General features: G+C 41.5%; 1 protein-coding gene across 14 annotated transcripts in view; it reads left to right on the top strand.

Annotated features, from left to right (window-relative positions):
* The first annotated feature begins 2973 nt into the window (after positions 1 to 2973).
* Positions 2974 to 23431, top strand: part of CCDC88A (coiled-coil domain containing 88A) — a 71285-nt gene continuing 50827 nt past the window's right edge. For 13 of the 14 annotated variants that reach the window (XM_072333685.1, XM_072333680.1, XM_072333686.1 and 10 more), the window contains exons 1-3: positions 3316 to 3829; positions 3942 to 4042; positions 19178 to 19286. In XM_072333685.1, the coding sequence (XP_072189786.1) occupies positions 3767 to 3829; positions 3942 to 4042; positions 19178 to 19286 (273 nt within the window). In that variant the 5' untranslated portion in view covers positions 3316 to 3766. Of the gene's footprint in view, positions 3144 to 3315; positions 3830 to 3941; positions 4043 to 19177; positions 19287 to 23431 lie in introns of those variants that run through there. The other variant, XM_072333673.1, reaches the window with a different exon arrangement.

The following is a 23431-nucleotide window of genomic DNA, read 5'->3' as shown; positions in this document are numbered from 1 at the left end:
ACATCAGACCTTGAAGGGGTGTCTTCGTGCGCTTAAAGATGGGGTGAGCTGGAGGGGCCTGAGCTGTGCCCAGACGCTCTCCTCCTGTGTGCACTGTTTAGTTTAAATCATCTAGAGAATCGGATGGGAGACCATCAGCTGACTGAATGGACTCCAATAGGTCAGGTCCTGATCAGACCTGACGGAGGGCCATGGCTCCCAAACCCTATGCCACTCCTTGTCATGGGCAGGGGATACGCCTGTGTCGGGACCCCAAGTGGGCCCTGCTGGCTGCTGGCATGTTGGCTTAAGCCGGCACCAAACGACGAGCCATCCTGCACACCGTGAGGATCCGAACATTTCAGCACTGGTTTTGGTCAACATCTCCTTGGTTAATGTTTCCAGTGCAGCCAGTGATCTGACGTCAACACTGGCCAGCAGCTTGCTGGTAATGGCACATGAGACAGCGTTGCTCCCAGTGTGCCTGAAGGTACGAACTGGGAATCTAGCCTTCATCTAGCCGGACTGATAGTTTGTGAGCGGGGGAGACCTTGTTCCTGGATAATCCCCCAGCAGTGGACATTTGGAACGATTCTGCACAACCAATATGTTTGTGTCTTGTTATTTGGTTATGGAGTGTGATATTTATAATGCATGCTGGACTATCTGGAATGCCATGAAGATTCTGTACAATAGTGCTACATTACATTGAACTTGGAAAAAATTGTAACTCCACTGTGTACTGTGCTGTTATCTTGAACTTGAATGCATTGTTCTCTTCAAGTTGACTAAGTGCTGCCATACAGCATTTCAAAAACTGATAGGCAGGTAGCTGTTGTTGTGTGTTTTCAGGTTTGTAGGCACTGCAGCTGCATCTCTTTGGTATGTTATTGTGACGGCTTAATTGTTCTTTGCATATGTTTAATGTTTGATTTGTTTGCGGAATAGCCTTAAATGTGAGAATCACCTTTGGGGTAACAGGGAGTACGCGGGGGAACCTTTACAGGGGTGCCTGCGTGCACCTGGGGTGGAGTCATGGAGGTCACGAGTGTCACACAGGGGTGGTCACCTGTACCACTATATAGGGTGTGTTGTGAGGCATTAAACTTGTACTTTCGGCATTACGCACTGTGTGTGAGTCCCGTCTGTTCCCCGTGCGCTGAGGCACGGTACTTTCACACAGCAGCCTTGACTTGTCGCCGGATCGGGAGGCGACAATCTCTAAGCTTGTTCTTTCAAATGCAGTGGGCCACACACATATTTAAATACTGATGGGTCTGTTTCAGAGGACAGTTGCAGAAACACAAGATTGTTCCCTCTGTGTATGTAAACATACTGTTAAAAATATGAATTTTTACAGTTCCAAGATATTACTGCACACATACTTCTGGAAAGATTAGAACAATTTAATTGTGGTAATTTAGTATTTCTACCTTTTATTCTCTCAAAGTCTAATAATTATTTAAACTATCTTACCAGATCTATTGTAGCCAACATATATTTGACTTGGCAAGGAGAGGATTGAGATGAATTTTCAAACTCAAGTCACTGTAAAGGAGAGCTGTAGACATCCCAGTTAAAGCTGAAAGCTTGGAGCCTAATCTTTATGAGGTGTGCAGCGTTGATAAGGTAGTTTCAAACTTCATGTGGGCTGCTGGTTTGCTGAGGGAGTGGTACAAGTCTGAGTTATGCCACTCTCAGAGCTGCAAATGGGTCAGGCCTGGCTACACCTGTTTGTACAATGAGCATTCCTAACATCCACAGGCATCCTGCAGGTACCCACAGCTAGGCATGCAGGCGATGGACAATGAATGCAAGTGAAGAGCTGCTAACTCATCCAGTTTCTTGTAGCTATTACTATATGGCGAATAGTTCCCCAATCAGCAATTCATTGTGATTGCAGTGTATACCTGAAAATGAGGCAAGTACTCTCATGCTTAGCTTGACAAAATGTAAGCTACAGAAACAATAAAGCTATTGTAACTAAGGGACGTTGTTTTGTGGGAAAATATTGGTTGGACTGAATGGTTAAGGTGTTCTTTTCAAACCATGGTGATTCTATGGTTCTAAGTGAAACGTTCCAAAAGCGTTTAACCAAACCATTACTTCAGTGTGTGTTGTTTGGGAATTCAGGAACCAGCTGGTGTTATTAACATGGGAGCACCATATTGGCTGCAAGCCTCTTCTAGCCAGTCACTAATTTATAGCAACTGCTTTAACCAAAGTCATTAATGACTAATTAGAGCCCACAAGAAACAAACTGATGAGCCAGGGAAGTTCCATGGCATTGCACGCACAAATGCATACCGCAGGCTGCTGCCAGAGACTGGGAACGTAGCAGTTGGGTATTCAGGCTTTTACAGAAATGCTTTTCTAGCTCTTTTTAAGGGCTGGTAGTTTGCTGGCAGTTATTCTACCCATGGATCACCAGGTCCTTGTTCTGATCCAAGTCTGCGGATCTTCCCTTGCTCACTCTTTGTTTCACAGGAGGACTGAGTTTCCTCTGAAGACCTCATTTCTTAGGCGGGGGAGGGGGGAGGGAGAAACACCCCGCCCCGATTGCTGTTGAATACATACACATGAAAATAAAGCCATTCAACTCTGGAAGAAAAAAAAAAAAATGGGGGTGGGATGGGGGTAAGGTCATCCTTGGAATAGAAGATCGCATATATTGACAGCTCAGCTGCCACCGGCAGCCCGCAGCGCAGGACAATGGCTCGGGGCAGCCCGCCGCCTCTCCCCTCCGCATCCCCAGGCGGTGCGGCCGTGTCTGCGCTTCACCTCTCCGTGCAGAATCCCCGTTCCTCCTGCTCCTCCCGAGGAAGCGCTTCATCCCCCGATTTTTCTCCGCAAAGGCGTTCGCGATTCCCCCCCTCCTTTCTTCCCCCCACCGCTTTTTCCTCACAGGCAACTCTCTATCCTCCCCCTCCCGCCGCCGAATCCCCGCCCCTCCTTCCAGCGGCGCGGCCCAGCCGCAAAGGCCGTGCGCGCGCTCCGGAGGCGCGTGCACGTTCCCTGCCGCAGCTGTCCCGCCGCGGCCCCGCCCCTCTTCAAATCGCGCCGCCATCCAGCAGCGACGGCTCGAGGGGCGGCCGGCGAAGGGAAGGGAGCCGAGCGGCGGAGGGATTCATACGCTGGAGCCGCTCAGCGGCAGGGAGGAGGGGGTGGGTGATGCAGCTCGTAGCCGCCGGCTGAGGCGAGGCGGCCGTTATCTGAGAGCGGGGGGAGGGGTCGGCGGCGGGGCAGCGGGGGGAGGGGTCGGCGGCGGGGCAGCGGGGGGCTCGGGGGAAGGGCGAGGCCGCGAGGTGCGGCCGCCGGGCCGGGAGTGACGGCGGCGTCACCGCACTGCGTCACTGCGCGGCCGGAGGGGAACGGGCGGGTTGGGATCGGGAGTCGTGCCGCCCAGTAAGCACGCGGGGCTTCGCCGCCCGAGGAGCGAGGGGTTTGTTCCGCCCGTTGTTTTTGTCTGATGCGAAATCCCGGGCGGTGGGCAGGCTCCCTGCGTGCTTCCCTTCCTGCTTCTCGGATCTTCAGCATGTAGCGGGCGGACGGCGATAGAGGGACCGAGATACGCACGGGCGGCCTTTCAGACACACCGCTGTTGGAAAGAGGAAGGTTAATCCTGGCAGCTGACGCGCGGGGTTCTCGGCGGCATTGGCGCCGCGTTGAGAAAATGGGGCTGGCTGGCTACAGCTGAGTTCCTCCGCTTCTGGGAGCTGCTGCGGCGCAGGGCTTCGATAGTTCTGGCATCAGGGAGCCACGCCGATGTCAGCCTGTCGTATGTAAAATGGAGAACGAAGTCTTCACCCCCCTTTTGAAGAAGTTCACACGCAGCCCTCTCGTCACATGGGTAAGCGTTCATTTTTTTATTATTATTTATTTATTTATTTTTGCTCGCCTAATATTCATCGACTTCCCTGTTGTTGGCATTGTGTCCTGCTCACCCGCTGATTGCATTTCAGGTTCGGACGTTCGGACCCTTAGCAGAAGAGAATGGGACCAGCCTGGAGGAATACATGACGCTGGTGGATGGAGTGTTTCTCAACGAAGTCATGCTGCAGATGTAAGTGTGTGCAGCACTGTCTGCCTCTGTTGCTCTGCTCGTCTGGAATGTTTGGCTTTCTTACCAAAACTGCTTATTTTTCCTGTGGTAGCAGCATGTGTAAATAACTTCTGTCTTTGATGCCTTGAGTAGTCATGTGGTCAGTGGCAGGGGAGACTTTGGAGCAGTTGATGGTGTAACATCCAAGTGATGTGACTCCAGGATGCGTAGTGCAGTATGGGCTGATGAGACAATCTGGAGCTTGCTGGAAAACGAGACTGCTTTAAGTGGTTTCCCAGATTTCCACTGAGAAGCATAACGGTTCATTCCGCTGTCAAGTTATGATCATAAACAACATTTTGCATTAATGCACTTGGGTAATAAGATTCTGGTGCCTATCTTGGTTGGCAATGTACCTCTTGAGGATTTACCAGTCACATCACGTTTGCCAGCAGAGTGGTCTGCTTGTCAATGGCTTCTGCTTCTTTTCCTGCAGTTCAGAATTTAAGTAGATAGCAGTTGTGCAATAAAGCTGAGGCTGAGAGTGTGGAGCATTTTTTGGCCACGAACCACTGAACTTTTTTACATAGTCTTGTCAGTTGTTTATTGAAAGCTGCTTAAGAAAAAAACAACTCCATCGTTATGAGGTGGCATAAAATCACACATGAAGAAATGCATAGTTTGCTATTTAGAAGACACATAGCTCAGAAAGTTCCAGTTAGAGAAATACCGGCATATCCAACTGTGTGTTGTGATTATTATTTTTTGTTAATCATAGTTCTGACTGAAACATTGCCCACTATTGTAATACTGGTGGAGTTGCCATCCCTTGCAGTGTTCGAGAAGCATCTGGGTAGGGAGACAGGAGATACGGTTTAGTGGTTTTCTGTAGGTATGGTAAAGGGAGGATGGTTGGACTAGATGATCTTGTAGGTCCTTTCCAACCTTGTGATTCTGTGACTCTATGACTAGAGTGTGATACTTCTGTGAAGAGCGTAGCAATGTAACTTAAAAATGTTAACAGTGGAAGAAAATACTCAATTTTTTTTCTCATATTTACAGAAGAAGGCAGCAAGCCCATTTGCTTAGGTATGAAAAAATACAGGCTTATGAATGATGAGATAGATACATCTATCTGCATCTATCTCATCATTCATAAGCATGCATCTGCACGAGCAGCTTGTGATAACAGCTGTAGAGCACTGCACTCAGGATGGGCATCCTGTTACTCCACTTAGAGTTTTACTTGTACGCACATACTTTTAAAGCTTTTTCTGTTGGTATTGAGCTCATATGGATAACTTGTATAAAAAAAATTCTACTTGCCACATTTAATTTGAATTATTCTCCTCTTGAAATCAGTGCCTTCTTTGTCACTGCAGCTGATTTATTTTTTCTTGGGTTTCATATACATGAAATAGCTTGTCAATTTTAACTGTGCAGAAGCACATAGAGCTTCTGTTTGATTAGAAATGTTTGGCAGCTGGAGGTAGAAGGCAAATTTGGTACTGGAACAAAGTGATTTTGAAGAATATCACAGTATCACAGTATCGTGTGAGTTGGAAGGGACCTTAAAGATCATCGAGTCCAACTCCTGGGATTCGAGCCCTTTGTGTAGCAGAGCGGCACTTCTACCACTTGCGCCACAGGGGGATTTGAACCCGGGCCTCCGGTGTTGCAAGCTTTCTCGGTAAGTTTTTACAATATTAAGAAAATATAACCCAATTGATGTATATGTCGTGAATGTGTAGAGAGAGAACAATCCTATGCTTGAAGCATCAGCATTGAACTTGGCTTTGACAGCATACTGGGATGGTTGTAATTTACTTGGAAGAGGTTGTATGTATATGTGTAAACAGAGGAGAGAGGTAAAGAAAGTAAGTTTGGCAGTAGGAACAATGGCAAACTACCTTAGAGGAACCTGTAAAAGCACTGATAGTAACGGTAGTTTTCCAAATACATAACTACTCTGGAAGGTGTGTATAATTTAAAATACATTTTTGGGGAGTTGAGATATGTTCAGATTGATGACTACTTAGAAATGGAACTTCTTCCAGAACGGTATTTTTTTTTGGGAAGGGATGAGGGGGAATATGTTTATTTTTCTTCTGCTGGGATCGAAAGAGGGGGGGAAAAAAAAGTGTTTTGTGTTTTGCAGACAGATTCCATCTGGTGAAGTCAGTGGAAACCAGTGTTAACTTCTGGTCCTTTTCAGGATCCACATATTAAGAACTCATCTTCATTTGTGGAAAACATTTAAAGATGTCAACTAGCCATTAAAATCACATTTTCAGCATTTTCCGTTTTATTAGGATTTTTCTTTTTTTCCATTTCGTGTTAACTAACATATATTGAAGAATATGGAGCAGAAAAATCATAGTTTTCTTTGGAATTTTTTACATTTTCTGTTACTTATTTCACATTAGACATAGAGATCCATAGTTACGGGCTATGATACACTTAGTAATTCTAAAGGAGTGTTGCTCTTGCAGGAGTGACCAGGAGTGCCATGCCTAGAAATGCATAGAAAGCACCTCTAGAAGTTGCTATTGACATGAGTTATGTCATTTGGTACTTGCTGCTTACGTTGTTTAGAGACACATGGGGATGCTGGTGAGGATGTGAGGATACAGCTACCAAGCATCTGCTGGGTAAGGACTTTGTGGTGTGTTGTTACTGTAGATTGGATTAGGTGCTTTAAAGGAAGTTAAGGACATGAACAAGCGGAGGCTGCTGAGGTGTTGTGGTCTTGCTGCTCTTATACTTGAGAACATATTTTAGTTTTGTCAAATGTTGTGTGGGGGGGAGGGAAGTTATAGCCTAACAGTGAGGGTTAGGCATGTTTTAAGCAATTATACATTAAAAAAAAAAACAACTATTTCATTACATAGTATAATTTTTTTATTCTTGCTAGTTGTGCTGAGATAGCTGGGTCAGTTGGTTGTTAGTTTTTCTACTGGAATTGACTTTATTAGTATCTAATGCATCAAAAAGAGAAAAACTAATTCATTACACTCCTTGTATGTCTTTTGCTGTTGACTTTTTGAATGTTTTAGTACATAAGAAAATTGCATGGATTCCATTTGGTATCTGATTGGGTCTGGAGAGCACTTCTTTTACTGGAGATGCTACAGGCAAGCTGTTCTTGTTTTATTTTATTTTCCTGTTTTTTAAGGTGAGTTCCAGTCATAGAATATTAGCTCCTGACTAGAGAGAATGTCTCATTTCCTGTTTAAATTTAGGTCAGTTTCTTCAAAAGTATTCAGTTACCAACCTTCTGCTAGGAGCAATCTGTGTCTGATGCATGGATGGAAACCCATCTGTCTTTCTAAATCTGGGCCTTCATCTTTGTGTTCTTTGATACAGAAAGAGGTTATGTATCTTGGAAGTAAATTGTAATGCAGGGGGATCACCTCAGTGGGCTTCTGCCATAGCAGAGAGGTGGAGGAGCCGACCCACAGTAATTCATAGCTTTACATGCTTTGATGTCAGAATGCTTCTAGTGTTGGGAAGTGGGCAGGTGCTTAAGTGACGTACATTTTGTGTGCTGCTAAAATGAAGCAATGGAATTCAGCAGATGAGCCATCCCTTGCACATCTAGTAAATAATACCTGTAGGGATGTATGAGTTGCTCTTCTCAAGCAACTTGTGAGACTTTGCAGTTGTGTACTTTTATTCAAGTAATCACAAGATTGGGAATTCTTTTCCATCTAGTAGCACCATTAAATATTTGTTTAAGAAAAAAAAAAAAAAAAGATTCAAACTGTAGCTTAATTTTCCTGGTTTTATTTTACTCTGCTTTGCATTTGTGGCAATGGATCTGTTTCAGTGCAACTGCTGGATGAATAGCATTTTCAGAATGAGTGATGTGTAGAACCAAACTCTGGAACGGAGTTAGCACAGTCTGGAGTACCTGTCTGTTTTTGTGTCCATGTTCCATTGCTAGCTGTTGCATTAATTTAACACATTCATTGATACTACCCGCATTAGTTACTGCATCAAAACATGTTGAGAACTATTTCAAGGGAAGGAGTATTTTGTTTTTCCTTCATCTTTCTGTTCAGCCGCAGTTTTTCTCTGTCTGGATCCACATGCAGACCTTCCACACCCATAGAATTTTCCAGGTGGACTGGCTGACAGTTTTCTTCCACTTCTGTGATGGTGTGTGCCTTGAGAGTGTAGACTGCTTCAGTGAGTCATTTTCTGCGCTCTCAGTCTTCAGTTGTAAGCTTTTTTTCCCCCCAAGCAGTTGAGCTTGTCAGCCCATACTTCTGGCTTGTTTATATCTTTTTCTGAAAACTGGACTCCATCTCCAATGCTTCAACCAGCTGCCTGGCTCTGTGAAAGAGTGCAGGGATGTGCGCTCCAATCCAATTAACTCTTTTATGTGAAGGCCAAACAGCAAGAGGCGGCTTCAGTCAGGTTTTGACTGGGCAAAGGGATGGGAAAAAATGATTTAGGGGAAATTAAATCGGCAAGTTTGGCAGCAAAAATACAAGCACGTGATATTTTAGACAAATGGCAAATAAAATGAAGTCTGTACCATTCTCATTTGTTGAAGTGGATGGATTTGATTCACGTTTCTCAACCTCACTCTGCCAGGCTTCTATGATGCGCATAGATGTCGCTAGCAGTTGAGAGCTGTTGCTCTCAAAAGTGGTTTTGCAGAAATATCAGTGGCTCACTCTAGAACTTTGAAGGTTAGGAAGCAAATGGCCTAATCTTCCCCTGCATATGTACTTGTGCTTCTCAGCTCTTCATGTATTGTATGAAGTATCCTGTGCTTGTGGCTGCTTATTTCTTCTGTTGTTTTACTTCCTACTGTGTACTCGGTGTGGCTGGTAGCTGAGGCCGAGGTCTAAAAGCCAAGTTTATCTGTGTCTTTCACAAATGGCAGTTTTATCTGAAAGATCTAAGATCAAAATAGCTTGTTTCAAGCATTGAAACTGTCCTGGCAAGGAAACAGTTTATATCCACTATGGCTTTTTAGTTTTACTTTCAGAGTGTTTTTCATTTAGCTCATATTCTGTGTCCTGTTTGAAAGCACTATATAAAGAAGTTAGCAATTGCTGTGTAAGCGTATAATTTGTCTCCTGATTGCCAGGAAAGGTAAAAGTATACCGACACTCCATCTCCTCCTATTGCATAGTTCAGTTAGGGCTGTTTTGTGAAGGCTTCAGGGCAGAGATCCCTGAGCAAGTTGATGGAGGAGATGCATCCACAGAGCACAGTGTAGCAATACTGCATAGAACTGTCCTTATGCGCGGCAAAGTTGGCTTTAACTTGAAGTCACACAACAGTGCCACAGGTGTGGTTTTGTCCAGAGGAATACTTGCTCAGGTTTTGCACTAGTGGCTGTGCTGTATGTTTTAGTGGTTCCGATTTAGATGGATGAGAGGTTCCAGTTCCAGCTGTGGCTGCCCATATTACTGACTGTGGGGGCTGACTTTGCTTTTCCTGTGTCACTTCTCCTGTGCTGCCAGTGCTGTTGCTCTCCATGTAGTAAGGAAGGGCAATACACAAGCTTGTTTTGCTGTGATTTCTGTGGCGTGAAGAGCTTGCTTATGTTGTCAGGGTGCCTTGAGCAGCTCTCCAGTGTTATGGCAGTGTGGCAACAATGAATGCCAAAGTTATAGTTCAGTCAGAAATGTCTTACCTGGGCTGACTGGCTGCCATCTTTCTCTGGCAAGGCTGTGTTGCTTCTGGTTCCATGGCTTGTGTGGGGATCTGTACACTGCAAGCCTTTATGAAATATTGCCATGCTCTGATTTTTCTTTTAAAAACGAATCTGGTTAGCTGACAAGTTGGTTGCAAAATCAAGCATCTTCTCATCCTACGTTTAATTTGAGAATTTGTTTCTTCTGTTAGGAAAGGCTTATTTATTTATTTATTAAGCTTACTGTTGTATTGTATGGTCCATTTATTTATTTATTTATTTTTTTGTTCCTCTTATTTCTGAACTAAGTGCTTTTTATTTTTTTCTCTTCCTTGTCTTTTCATACTGTACTACTTTTCCCTACGTAAATAGTTACTTAGGGATCAAGATGTTTTTCATAATGCTGCTTTGTTAGAACACGTGACTTCAGTGGTCAGAGATTATTTGGTAATAGCTATGTGGAAGCCACTGGTTTTGTTTTGTTTTAAAGAGCCCTATGCTTGTGGCTTGAGATGCTCCAAAGAGGCATGGCCCTTATTTGCATGCCTCTTTGGTAGTTGTTACTAAGCAGGGTTAACAAAATGCTCCCCCTTTGTTTCATTGGAGTAATTGCTGCTTAAGCAGTGAATTGAAGCAACAGTACAGCTTGACCTAAACTTGGTTAGCCTGCTTTCCCATTGGTTCACTCCAAGGAAAAAGTGAGAATTATCTTAAGTTGTATTTTTGGATTGGGATATAGCAAGGGATGAACTCATAGGCAGCTTGTATTATTCCTGGCTTTTTCTGAATCTTTGGATCTGTGTTGTGTGTTTGGATAGACTTCAAGTTTTGCTTCCTTTTATGCAGCAGGGGAAGCAGAAGTCACTTAGGTTTATTGTAGAGGTTTATCTTATTTTAAGCTAAGGGAGAAAATTGCTCATTTTTTTTGTTTATGTGGTATTTTTGTTTTTCTTAAGCAAATCCTTCAGCAAAAAAAAATGTCTGGTGTAATTTCCTGGTACCTTGGGAAGATGCTTGCTGTATGCTTAGGGCATTGTGTATCCCAAACAAAAATAAATTACACACGTTAGCTGATGTATTATAAACTATAGACAAATGTCATACTTACAAATGTTGGTTTGCATCTTAGCAAGGATATTAATATTAGGGTTTTAAGATGAAAAGAATGCAGTTCTTTTACAGACCCTTTATATATATATATATATATATATATATATATATGCCAATCTTGTAGCTTTGTGTGGGTAACGGGTAAGGTCCTTCGTGGACTGCTCTATTTATATCTAAATCAGTCGGGGATTGTGCATTTATTGATGTGCACGGAAAACTGACTGTGTGTCTCAGTTAATGAGACAAAGCAGGGAAGTTGCTGACATCGTCCAAATCCTTACAAAAAACGTAATGTACTTTCTTGGGAAATCCCCATGCATCCAAGAAAGAGCCTTGCACTTGAATTTATTCCCTTCCCTGGGAGAGTCAGCACAAAGGACATCAGTTGGTAGTCAAAAATTCAGTATAAAGAAAGGTAGGGATCTCATATTGCATAGGAGTATTCCTTGCAGATGTTGTTTTTTTTTTTTTTGAGAGGAGAAGCAGCTCAACTTGCTATGTTCTGCATTTCTGTGGCAGAACATAGAACTGTTCTTTGTTCCTTTTTTTTCTTTTTTAAACTTAAATCTGAGTAATCTAAATGCAGACATGGAATTAAATATTTACCCTACTGAAATCATTCAAAAAGCATAACTAAAATCTTAGCCAGGGATCCATGTTAGGTACATTTGGATCTTTATCCCAAGCAAAGCTGTGTTTATCTGAATAAAGCTCTACATTCTTCACAGACGTATATTTTATTGTTATTAGTTTACTCATAAAACGGTCATTATACTTCTTCAGAGTAAAGGGAGTTTTAAGAGTCATGGTGATCTAATTGGAAGTGTGTAACTGGAAACAGCAGATACTGCTGTTGTCATAGGATTGTCATGGATGTGAATGCTTGTGGTGTTTTTAATGGTCACTTCTATTAAGTGTTAATCAGAAAGTTGGGTAATTTTCAGCATTATTCACTTGAATAGTTCTTAACATTTGAACTCATTTGAGAGAAGGTAAAACCTGTTGACCCTTACCTAAAAAATAATACACACTGCTCAAAATTGGAAAGTGAAAATTTGTTATTTGTTATCACAAGATCTTTGTTTCACTCCTGTGCACAGTCTTTATTCATGCTTGCTAGTTCTAGTCTGTGTTCTTGTAGCCCGTGCTACCTTCTTATCTTGGGTATTCTATTTGCATATACTTTGAGCCTTTTTAACAGATCTCTCAGATTTGTTTGTTTCTTGTAGGCTGTTGGGCAGTTGGTTATGGGAAGGTGAATGATAAGTCGTTAGCAGAGTGCTCTGAGAAGAATACAGAGAGATAGAGGCGGACCTGTAGATTTTCTTCTTTCCTGAGGTGACCTCTACTGCAGGCCTGTGTTTGTTAGGCTTTCTGGTTCTCATCTGTTTGCTCAAAGGAGGCTTTGTCTGTATTGTTCCTTTTAGAAGTCTGCAATCATTTAATACCTAGGAGTGTTCATTTTGTGCGACAGTATTAAGTCTTCTGTGATGCTCTGAGCCATAGTGATTTTCCTCTCCTTTAGTGGAGCCGAGATGTGTTGGAGGCCAGCTGAGTAGGGACAGGCAGCTCCAGCTGCGTGTTGTAGAGATTTGCTCATCTGAATTGCTGGCTCAAAGCTGCTTTGTTCGCTTGTTTTAAACATAGTAACTTTTTAGTGTGATAAGAGAAGACTATATCTGATGGTTATGTTGGATCAGAAGTGCTAAAGCTGTTTCCTCTTGTGTGATAAAGACATCTGTTGCTCTGTAAGGTTGACAGCTATTTTTTTTTTTTTTTTTTTTTTTTTTTTTTTTGCAGAGATGTTAATGCAGTCCTATAGGTATTCCTAGTGAATGATAGGTAAACTGTTTTATTTCCTCAGCTTTCTTTGCCTACACTTTGGTTACCTACATGCATCTTTACTATTAATGAGAAGAGGATAGAGAATCAGTCTGTGTGTTATGGGTTTCCCCCCCCGCCCCATGAGTGATGTTTTCAAGCACTTGAAATAACAGAACAGACACTGAATGGGAGTAACAGTTAGAGAATGGGAGTGTACTTTCTGAACACTTGTTGAAGATCTTTAACTAATGCAAATATTTTTATACTTGGCCCCAGCTACACAGTGATACTGTTCTGATCTTTCATCATCTGTTCCTGCAGTAAATGGTCAGAATACCACTGAGCATTGGTTGTCCTTTAATCCTCTGAGTTTAACTGGGTGGATATCCTCCTTAATGTCTCTGGCTGCTTTTTTGATCTTAATTTTTTTTTAAATCTTAATTGTTCCTTAATGAAGATGATTCAGAATGGCTATCTGTTGTCTTACTGTGATGCTATGTTAATGAAGACAGTTCAGAATGGTTATCATCACAGAAGCACAGAGCATCTTCCATCACAGTGAGTAACAGGAAGGAATTGCCTGCGCTGTTTTTCAAAGTTGGTGCCAAAGGTACTTTCTGATTACTAACTTCCTTTTATTTCTATACAGTCTTTTTAAAATATTATTGCCTCAAAAGGTGGGAAAAATTAAATGTCAGACATCCGATCTCTTGGATACACAATGATTTTGTTTGGCTGCTTGCATGTGAACATGTAAACCTAGGAAAATATGGGTATGAGGGGATGCCTCGTCATGCAAATGATACCACTGCTCTGAGATGGTGAGGCTGGCAGGTTCATTTTCATGGAGGAAAGAGATACTGGGCTGCTCTGCACAAAGGCTTGTGGCAGGGCTTCAGGTGCAGTTATTCTAATGTATTTCCACCTTGAGTAATTAGGCAGCTCCTCTGCTGTGAGCTTAAGCACTGTGCAGCTGCCTTGTGAGTAGTTCAACCTGTTCAGATGCTGCAGAGCTCAGGCTAGGAGGAGGGAAGTGATATACGCTTAATTTTGTCTGTGTCTGCTCTTGGCAGTATTTATCCCTGGGATACCCACCAACTAGTTGATTGGTTGTAGGCCACTTGGTTGTGTTTTTTAAAGCAAAAGCTTTGAAGCTTCAGCATCCTAATAGTTTATGACGTTGGACATATGCCTAGGAGATGGAGTTTTGTGCAAGGAGCAAAACACTTTTGATACTAGACCTGTGATGTTGGCATGAGGCAAAAAAAAACTTTAATACAGCTGGTGGAAATTTGGGTGCATATATTCAGTCTTTGCTAAATGTAGAGTTAGCAAAGCAGTCTTATACCGGGGTACTGATAGTCACCTTGTTTTGTGGTAAAGGATAACTTGGTATTTGTAGTAATATCTGACAGTGTTTGAGTATATGTCTGGAGGACTACACAAGCATTTTGCAATGCCACTGATTGATGCCTAAAAAGTATTGTCTTGAGGGTAGAAATGCAGATGCTTGGCAAGAGATGGATTGTAATAGCCTCTCACTAAAAAGGCAGAGAGGAGTGGTTAGTGCTTGGTTACTAGGCACTAACTAGGATTTCAGCTTCCTTTTACTGGATTCCACGAAAGTGCACAAAGCTAAGCAGGATTCAAAAGTGAAATTTCAGCAGCTCCAGAACATACACACCTTGTTTCTTTAGCAAGTCGCACTGCAAATGTTTAGTTGCAGTAGTCATATTGCCGATATTATAAATACATTGCAGCCTAAGCAACGTTTACATGTAAAAATGAATACTACACTGCAGTACCCTAGAACTCTATTAGTAGAGTAACAGTCAATATTTATTACCCTTCAAGATGTGTAACAATTATATTCATTCAGTGACAAATTTAAAATTAGGGTGTGCCATAATACTTAATCATAAAATACCAACAAGGAACAGATGGTGAGAGAGGACGCAACTGATTTGCAGCTTGCAAAGGTTTAACCATGAGGCCATTAAATTATCACATTCCCTTTTCTGATAGGCTTTGGTCAATGAAAAATTAAAGACAATCCTTGACTATATGAGGTCTCAAGCTGTAATTTGTGGCACTGGTAATATTTCAGAAACACTGAAGTTCTTTCTGTATTCATTAGTTTTCAACTGATGCGTTATTGGGGTAGATGCTCTTGTCCTCTTGTCTGTTTTTATTGCTATTGAGATTAATATATCTTGTCATAAGTAGGTTGCTCTTAAATATAAAAGTGCTTAAGGGTATCTTTTACTGCTCTGTTTCCTATTGATTTCTTGACAGATTTGCCCTATTTTGCTGGGCTATTTGCCACTGAAGCAGTTCAGTCACTCCACTTAATAAAAGAACCAGTTCAGAGCATGTGTTGTGTTAAAAACACTCCCAGAGTTAACAGCATGGCAGCCACAAGAGCCTTCTGTCTTTTAAAAACTGGTTTTTAATGTTCATCTTTATAAAAGATCAATTTTAGAAATGATTTATTTAAAAAATTATTTTATTGCTTATTGCATTCCCAACAGCACATCTTATTTCACTGGCACTGAACCAAGTGCATTCGAATAAGTGTTAGTATTTAGTATTATTAAAAATCATCTTTTTCTTAGCTTTAGCAGTTATTTAACAGAGGCATAAATAACTTTTTGTAACTGTAATAAATTGCAACGAAATATAAACAGATTTGAAGATGTGTGTTCTTGAAAGCAATGCAAGTTCTGGGATATATGTTTAGAATGTAAGCTTTCTGCTTGTAAAGTTTTGCAAATTTTATTTAATTAGCCTCCCAGTTATTTGAAAATGCTTGCAACTCTTTCTGGCATGCAGCAGTCTGACAAAATACATCTGTACTAACAGTATGTAATAGAAAGCCAAAGTAACATCGTGCTATGTTTTTGTGCTTTGAAAGGAACAAGTAAAAGAACTAATACTCCAGCTGCCCTTCTGAGAAGGATGACTATATTGACTAAATGAAGATGGTGTAAAATAGTGTTTTGTAGTTCAGGCAGATTAGTGAGTGTTAAAGTTGGTCTGGGTTGTTGGTAATGGGAAGGGGATTTAGTTTGTTTTTGAAAATAGTGAAGCTTCTTTTGAGGGGCCTCATCAGTTCTTCTGGTAACAATGTGTAGTGCAAATAGTGATCTGTCAAGCCTGTTGTTGGGTGTCCACTGTGCTTTGAAACTCACCACTGACAGTTCAGGCATGTTCTGAAAGCCAGAATTTTCCTTGCATGTAATGCTGTGGATTTGAAGAACAGTAACTGACACTTCTTGACCTTAAATTGTATTTTATTTTTTTTTAATCAAAGAAGAAGCCAGGTATTTTCATAAAATGTAAGGAACATCAGCCATTAAGTTGGTGTTGAGAGATGAAGGTGTGCATCATTTAAATGAGAGGGATATATGGGGTGATTTGTTGGCAACAAATCCAAAGGAATGCTGCTTTGCTTTCAACAGCAATGTTAAGTGAACAAGTCAGAAAATCTTTGGCACTCAGTGACATTAACTTCGACACAAGATTAACTCCGTGGAATTTCTGATCATCTTTGTCCAGGCTTAACTTGTCAGAGTTGATCCATACATTGTTGGATTTGTAACGATTAAGGTGGAGAAGATGAAACGTAAGAATGATTTTGTTGTAGTACTGCTGACAAGGTATCTGCTGATACCGTGAGGATATCGTGTGAGGGATGAGCAGGTATTTTTGTGCTGTGAGGAGAAACACTGGTATTCAGGAGCTGGAGACGGGTATAATGGCTCTGTAGGTCTTGATTGTGCCTAAGTGTTATGACTCCTGATTTCAAAAGTGTCTTCATATCATCCAATAAAGCATAAAGCACATGCGATATGTGTGTAAATCCCAGCAGTGAAATACTATGCTTCAAAACAATAAGATATCAGGGTTGATGCAGGCTACATCCTAAGAAAGCTTTGGCCTATATTTGCTTGTGTTTGTCATCCTCCCCACAAATAGCCATGGTACTGATTTTTTTATTTGTTTACTTATTTTCTTCTGCTGTTCAGGAATTTGTTTGCGCGTTCATTTCCCATTGTATTTCTGGGATAGATGTAATTAATTTGCTTTACAAGTGTGTAAAGATTGGAGTTTGTATAACAGCCTCAGCTCTTGACATCTATGTTTTGAATTTGTGTAACTGCACATGAATTTTAGCGGTGGTACTAAAGATTGTGATATTATCATATCCAGGGAACACTGGTTCCCTCTGCTGTGGATTTTCTAAAGGGAGACTCAGTTAAAATGTGTGGCATTAGGAGTGCAGCTGAAGATGATGATAAAGCTTGGAGGTAATCTGATAGTCTTTAAGATTAAAGGTGAAGATTAAAGAGCCAAATCGGCCTTTTGAAGATATGAATGCAGGAATAGGAGATTCCAGTTGATCCCTGTATTCCATCAGGCCATTAAGATTTATCCTGGATTTTCTCTTCTGGTTTTAACAAGTCTGAATGAATTCAGTTTAGAAGGGAGTTCAGTTCTGCACATCCATAAAGCGTAATCTTTTTTAGCCCATTTCTTGGTAGCTTGAGATTGACTCAATAAATTCAGAGTGACACAGTTGCGTAGTAGCATAGTTTTGGTAGTATATTCTATGGCATATTTTATTTATAGCCTTCTTTGGAGTGTGGCAGTGAGCATTTAGTAGCGAAACAGTTACCCCTGTGAAAATCCATGTCTTAATTTTTGTAGATTCCTATATACAAGAAAATAGCAGTCTATGTAGTGTTGTCTTACAAGTGACTGTGTTTCAGAGGTGTTTTTTAAATAAGATCCAACTTGCTTTTTGCAGCAATATTGTTACGTTTTACTTCTGCTCATGCTTACAAGTTCAGCTATTCACCTATTACACCTATTGCCTAACAGTGTGCCCAAGGAACTGGGGAAGGGAGGCAGGTGATGAGTAGCATCTTGGCTGCTCCTCAGAAACCAGGGGTTGTGTAGGGATTGTTCAGTCTGGATGAGTCTCTGGGGAGACCTATTGCTCTATAATGTATTGAAAGGAGGCTATGGTGAGGTGGAGGTTGGCCTCTGCTCCTAGGTAATTAGTGTTAGGATGAGAGGTGATAACCTTATGCTGCACTGGGGGGAAGTTGGATACTAGGAAAAACTGCCCTTCAGAAAGAGTAATGAGGTGATGGGATGGGCTGCACAGGGAGTGGTGGGGTCACCATCCCTGGATGTGTTTGAGAAACATGGAGATGTGGCACTGAGGGACATGGTCAGTGGCACGGTGGGGTGGGCTGGTGGTTGGACTGGATGATCTTAAAGGTCTTTCCTCATTTTGTTTTTTGTATTCCTTTACCTGTGTGTAAAATGACTTCCTCTTTTGTAGACAGCACTTGTCTTTAAAGAAGTAAAGAATCTGTTTCTTCTAGTATTTGGCTGTACTCCCTACAGTATTCAGCTAATTTCCCTTTTAGAGAAGGTTACTCTTCTTTTGCTTTTGACTCCTGAATGTAACCCTTTGCCTGTGCATTTATTGAATGTTGTTTCGTTGCTGTCTGACCACTTTTGCACTTTCTCAGGATGGTGCTCAATTATCATAGTGTTCTTTGAATTACTATTATTATTTATTAATTTATTTTTGTTCATCCCAGTTTTTGCCAATGGCAGTTCTGGTATTCCATTGTCTAAATCATTAATGACTGTTGAACAACAGCAGACCCAGCAGGCACATGGCACTGCAGGAGCCTCCATGAGAAGCTGGTGGGTTGGTTGTGTGCAGTATTGCAGCTAGGTGCATGCTTGCCTTATGGTAATATTATTGAACAGTGTAGTAATAGCATTAAATAACAGAAGATGTGTTGTGTAGCTGCATCGAGTGAAGTGTAACTTTTTCAGATACATTGGCCCATCTCTGAGCATTTTTTGAAGCCTTTTGCAGGGAGTTGTGGGCACGTTGCACTGATTCTGCATTGTTTTCCTTGGAAACATCACAATGACCGTTGGTTACGCTCTTTTGTATGTGGTTAATAACATGGTGTGTTATGAGGTACAGAGAAAGAATGACTCATCTGCATTTCCTCACACCCTTAAAACTTTAGGAAGGAAAAAGGGATTGATTTCCTCTCAGAAGCAGAGATAAACCAGAGAAAAATCTGGCAGTATGTGAGAATACAAGACAAAAACTCTCATTAATATCCCTTTGTTGACAGATTTCAGCTATCTGTAAATACGTTTAAAGTAATTTAGTGTGTGATTCTGTGCCTTACGGTAGTAAAATAACATTGTATAGCTTTTTAGTGTATTCATTAATGAAGCTAGTCTGAATTCTGTTATTCATAATTCTCTGCACAATCAAGAATAATTACTAATGTCTGCAGTGTGTGCTGGAATATTTACATTATATACATTATAGCCCTGTTCTGCTTTCTGTATTCCATAGGGATGGGGCTGCTTATAAAGAAGTGCAAATCTGTGACTGTCAATCACAATAACGTTTATATTCATTCTCTTGTCATTGAGAGCATCTCTTGCAGTTATTAGCTGCATTTAAAGATAAATTTTCATTGTGTTTAATTTTTTGTAATTTTTATTTCTTGCAGTAATCCAAAGTCCACTAATCGGAATGTGAACAAAAGAGTCAACAACGATGAATCATTAAGGATTCAGAACTTATGTATTTTGGTGAAGAAAATAAAATATTTCTACCAGGTCAGTAGTTGTTTCTTACAATACCTTTTGCCTATAGCTCTTTCTGAACTATTTATTTGCCTCTAACTTCATCACTGTAGTAGCTGTACTGTTGTAAACTTTTTCTGATGTGTATGCACACACACACTTTGTTCTTAAAAACTCCAAAATATAGTGAGAATTCCCAGCTGATGCTTACTGCAGTGATACATGGCAGCTACTACACGTGGGGGTAGGTGCTGCTGGCTTTTACTCAGGCATTTCCATTTCCTGATGGTAGTTGTTTGTAGACAGTTATTAGTGCTTCAGGTAACAGGTACAACAGAAGACACACCAGTGACAGAAATTATCTTTACCTGAAAACAAAGAAATCCTTGTGCTTCTTGTGTAAGGTACTGTTCCACCAGATGCATAAGGCCAAACTGCTTCCATTTCAGTGTGATTCAGGATTTTGAATGCTAATTCAAGCCTTTGTCCTAGAAATAACTTACAGTAGATTTTTTTTGTTTTTGTTTTTTGTTTTTGTCTTTTTCATAAAGTATTCTTCAGTAAATGTTTGATTCGGTCATGATGACTTTAATGGTTCAACTCCTCCTGTATAAGTGCAAGCTATATAGAACATCTTGCACCTTTTTTTTTTTCCCCTTTTGCTTGCCAGTCTTTCACATGTCTGATCTTGTGAGATGCCAGCTCCTGCATACAGTACAAGTGAGAGAACTTGTAAACATCGAAGGTCTGGCATTTTAGTAGGGAGTAAAGGTATTTAGTAGCCAAATCAGATATTTGTTCAAATTTATTTGTTTTACTCTGGTTGGTTGGTGTGGAGGGAAATGTTAGAAGATGGGTTGTAGGTTGATCATTTCTGTTCATCTGCTTCCTAGTTTGATGCTGCAGCATGGAAACCTTGCAGAGGCCCCTTATCTACTCCCCCTTGCAGGATCCGGAGGCACCGATCATACTGATCTTTAATTGAATGTGGCACTTAGCAGTATGGCTGCTTCCAGCAGTGTGCCAGCCCTACCTGCCTCCTTTGTGGTCATTCTCTGATTTGCCAGCTTTGCTGGACTTTATAGTGAATGAAGGGCTGATCTGTTATATTGTTAAAATTATAAGAGTAGTTGAGCATGAACATTGGGAACTATGTGGGGCCATTAGTTAAGGGTGGAGTTTGGGGCATGGAATATTGTAATGAAATTCTAGAATTAAGAGTAATAGCCACTCCTTGTACCATGAATATGAACGTATTCTGTCTATAAATAGGGCAGGTACATTACAGGTACAGGGACTCATAAGATTTGAGGAGACATCCTACGCGGTGTTGAAGGAGCTAGAGTGCTCCCCCTGAGAGTGGATTCACAGGTATAGGTTGGGTGATCACAATCAATGTGGGAGCACACCCCCTGGGAGGTATACCAGGTTCCATTACCCAGCAATGGGTACTTTATAAACGGCTGCTATATAGTGTGAATGTTACATACTGGGTCCAAGGTGTGAATAGTATTATTGTATGATATGAGAGTAACTGGATGCTTGTTCCACCTTGAAAATAATTGCAACCCTGTATTTGTTGTTAGATGCCTGACCTGTCCAGGAATTACAGTGAACATAGGAGACTGGGGTTTGAGCTGGGATTTAAAGAACACATATCAGGTTTAACTGATATACTGGCTATAACAAATTTATAAGATTTAATACAGGAAGAGCACAGAGAAAGGAGGTTCCCAGGCAAACCCCACTTGGATGCTTGCAATTAATTCATTAATTGAGGATTCTATAAGATTAGCAAAACAATTAGATCAATTTCTAGGGCCTGATTTCTATCTTTATCATGGGTATGTTGTTTACTAGAGAAGGAAGAGGTGTGATTAGGTGGTCAGCTGTGCAAGTGTGAGAAACGATTACAGAGGGAAGTTTGGGCCCTGGAGGGAGGCAGTGAGAGGAAGTATCCAGAGGATAAATTATACTGATTATTGTCACTGTCTTTGTGATTGTTGAATGTTTATGTTGTGAAAGTGATACCAAAGAGGCTGCTATGGGACAAGGGTGTCTAAAAACATAATGTGGAAACCCACTGGGTTGTATTTTGGCTCACTGGAGAAACATTGCTGGTGAGCCAGAGGGAATATTGAATAAGAAACCAGGAACATAACGGGAGTAATGGGACCAATTTTTTAACTGAGTACCCTAATAGTGAGACCAAGTGCTGGGTGTTTGTGGAAGGTGAAGAATTGTATTGTTTGATTTGTGGATTTTGAAGGGAGTAGGTTGTTTTGATGGTATGTGGAAGTTCAGTTGTTAATGGGATAATGGAAGTTTAATTGAGGGTACAAATAGTGGAATTGTGGGGGGCCGGGGGGAAACAACAAACGGTAAGAGGTTAAGGAAAACAGTGAGTTTGGGACATCATGGGAGTTTGTGCTGGCATGAGTATACATCCCCTGCACTACCCTCCCTCCAACTCAGAGTGAGAGAGAGAGCTAGGGGGCAGAGACTCCCCCGTAACTGTAAAGTGCATATTACTTGTGAATGGGGGTAGGATGAGACACTGGAAGTGAGAATAGCCCTCATGCGCAGAGATCGAAGGAAACCCAATATCCCAGTGCTAGTACTGGAAGCCTGGGGAGGAGAGGGGGGTGAAACTGAAATATAATGTTGTTAATTTCTGTAATGATGAAAGTTTGGAAAGTGAAAAGGGTTTGGGAAGGACGCAGGCTGAAGAATGCAAAGTTGAACAAGGTGTAACAGGGATGTCCTTACAGAGAAGAGAGGTGAGGGATCTGGAAAAATTAATTGAGAAACAGAGATAGCAAGGAAGTAAGGGAATTGGGAAGAATTGCAGCTGTCAATGTTGCTGCACCAGAACAGGGCCTGAGGACCCAGAGATTCCCTCAGGGAAGAGTTAGGGGGCAGCCTGGAAGGGCTCAGGGTGAGTTCCACCCCCCACTGGACCAAAAGCAGCTGGGGAAGCAGGATAAAGAGGTTCTGCTACAGTTGTCTCTTATTCTGTGCTACATCAAGAATTATTATTACCTGTAGATGATTTTTGTAATAGTTGTAGAAGCTACTTGCAAGAGAAGCTGACTTTTTGTGGACCAATTAAATACAGGCTAGGAGAACAAGTAAGAATACAGAAATTCTTGTACATGCCGTGTTCTCCGAAACCATTCCTTGGGCATGACGTGTTAGAACAGTTGAATGTAGAGATGAAATTTTGTAAAGAAAATTGATCAAGCATGGCCAATTGACTGAAAGTTTTAAGTCTGGCTTTAACACAAACAGGGAAAAGCAATGTTGTACCCCCAGAAGTTAAAAAAATCATAAATCAGGTGTTCTCAGGAGTGCGGGCATCAGGGATGCCTGGCAGAGCCAAAAATGCAGCCCAATAGAAGTTAAGTTAAAGATGGGAGCCAGCTTGGTCAGGGTAAAGCGATGTCCTTTGAGGATGTGAGATTGTAGGAGGATAAAAGAAATAGTAAATAACTTTTTGGATTTTGGATTATTAATTGGATAGGAATCCGATTACAGCACCCCAATCATGCCAATGAAAATTGCATGGCAAGAGCTATAGCTTGATACAAGATTTGAGGGCAATTAATGGAGTTGTTGAAGATATACAACCCATGGTGGCAAATCCATACACTTTATTAACCATGTTAAGGAGTGAGTAGATGGGGCTTGCTGATTGTAGGACACCTTTTTCTGCCTGGTTTTGCCAAAGAAAGTCTAAAATTGTTTGCCTTTGAATAGGAAGGCCCCAATACAGGGAGAAAAAGGGAGAAAAAAAACCCTAAACAAAATAAATTCAGTTAACCTGGACAGTGTTACCCAGGGTTGTGAGAACAGCCCAATGATTTTTGAGAACTGGTTGGCTTATGAGCTTGAGACCTGGGTTCCTCCATCCCAAGGTGAAACTTTGCTGTGGCATCCGCGTACTGCAGTAACAAAAGAGGATTGTGTACAATGTACTGTCAGTTTGCTGAATGTCTTCATTTCAGTGGTTATCAAGTTTCTCAACAGAAAACACAGCTGATCAAAGGGAGGGAAGGAAGCAATTTGCCAAGCAGTCAGGACAGTGATGCAGAGCTACCTCCAAACCAGCAGTGTATGACTGCGTGGAGTCTATCTGTGCCAGCAAGACCTACAGGAAGAACCATTGGATGATGTGG

Source organism: Excalfactoria chinensis, chromosome 3 (genome assembly GCF_039878825.1).
Source record: "Excalfactoria chinensis isolate bCotChi1 chromosome 3, bCotChi1.hap2, whole genome shotgun sequence".
Classification (NCBI taxonomy): Eukaryota; Metazoa; Chordata; class Aves; order Galliformes; family Phasianidae; genus Excalfactoria; species Excalfactoria chinensis.
The sequence above is the reverse complement of the archived record's forward strand: the minus strand, read 5'-3'. Positions and strand labels throughout refer to the sequence as shown.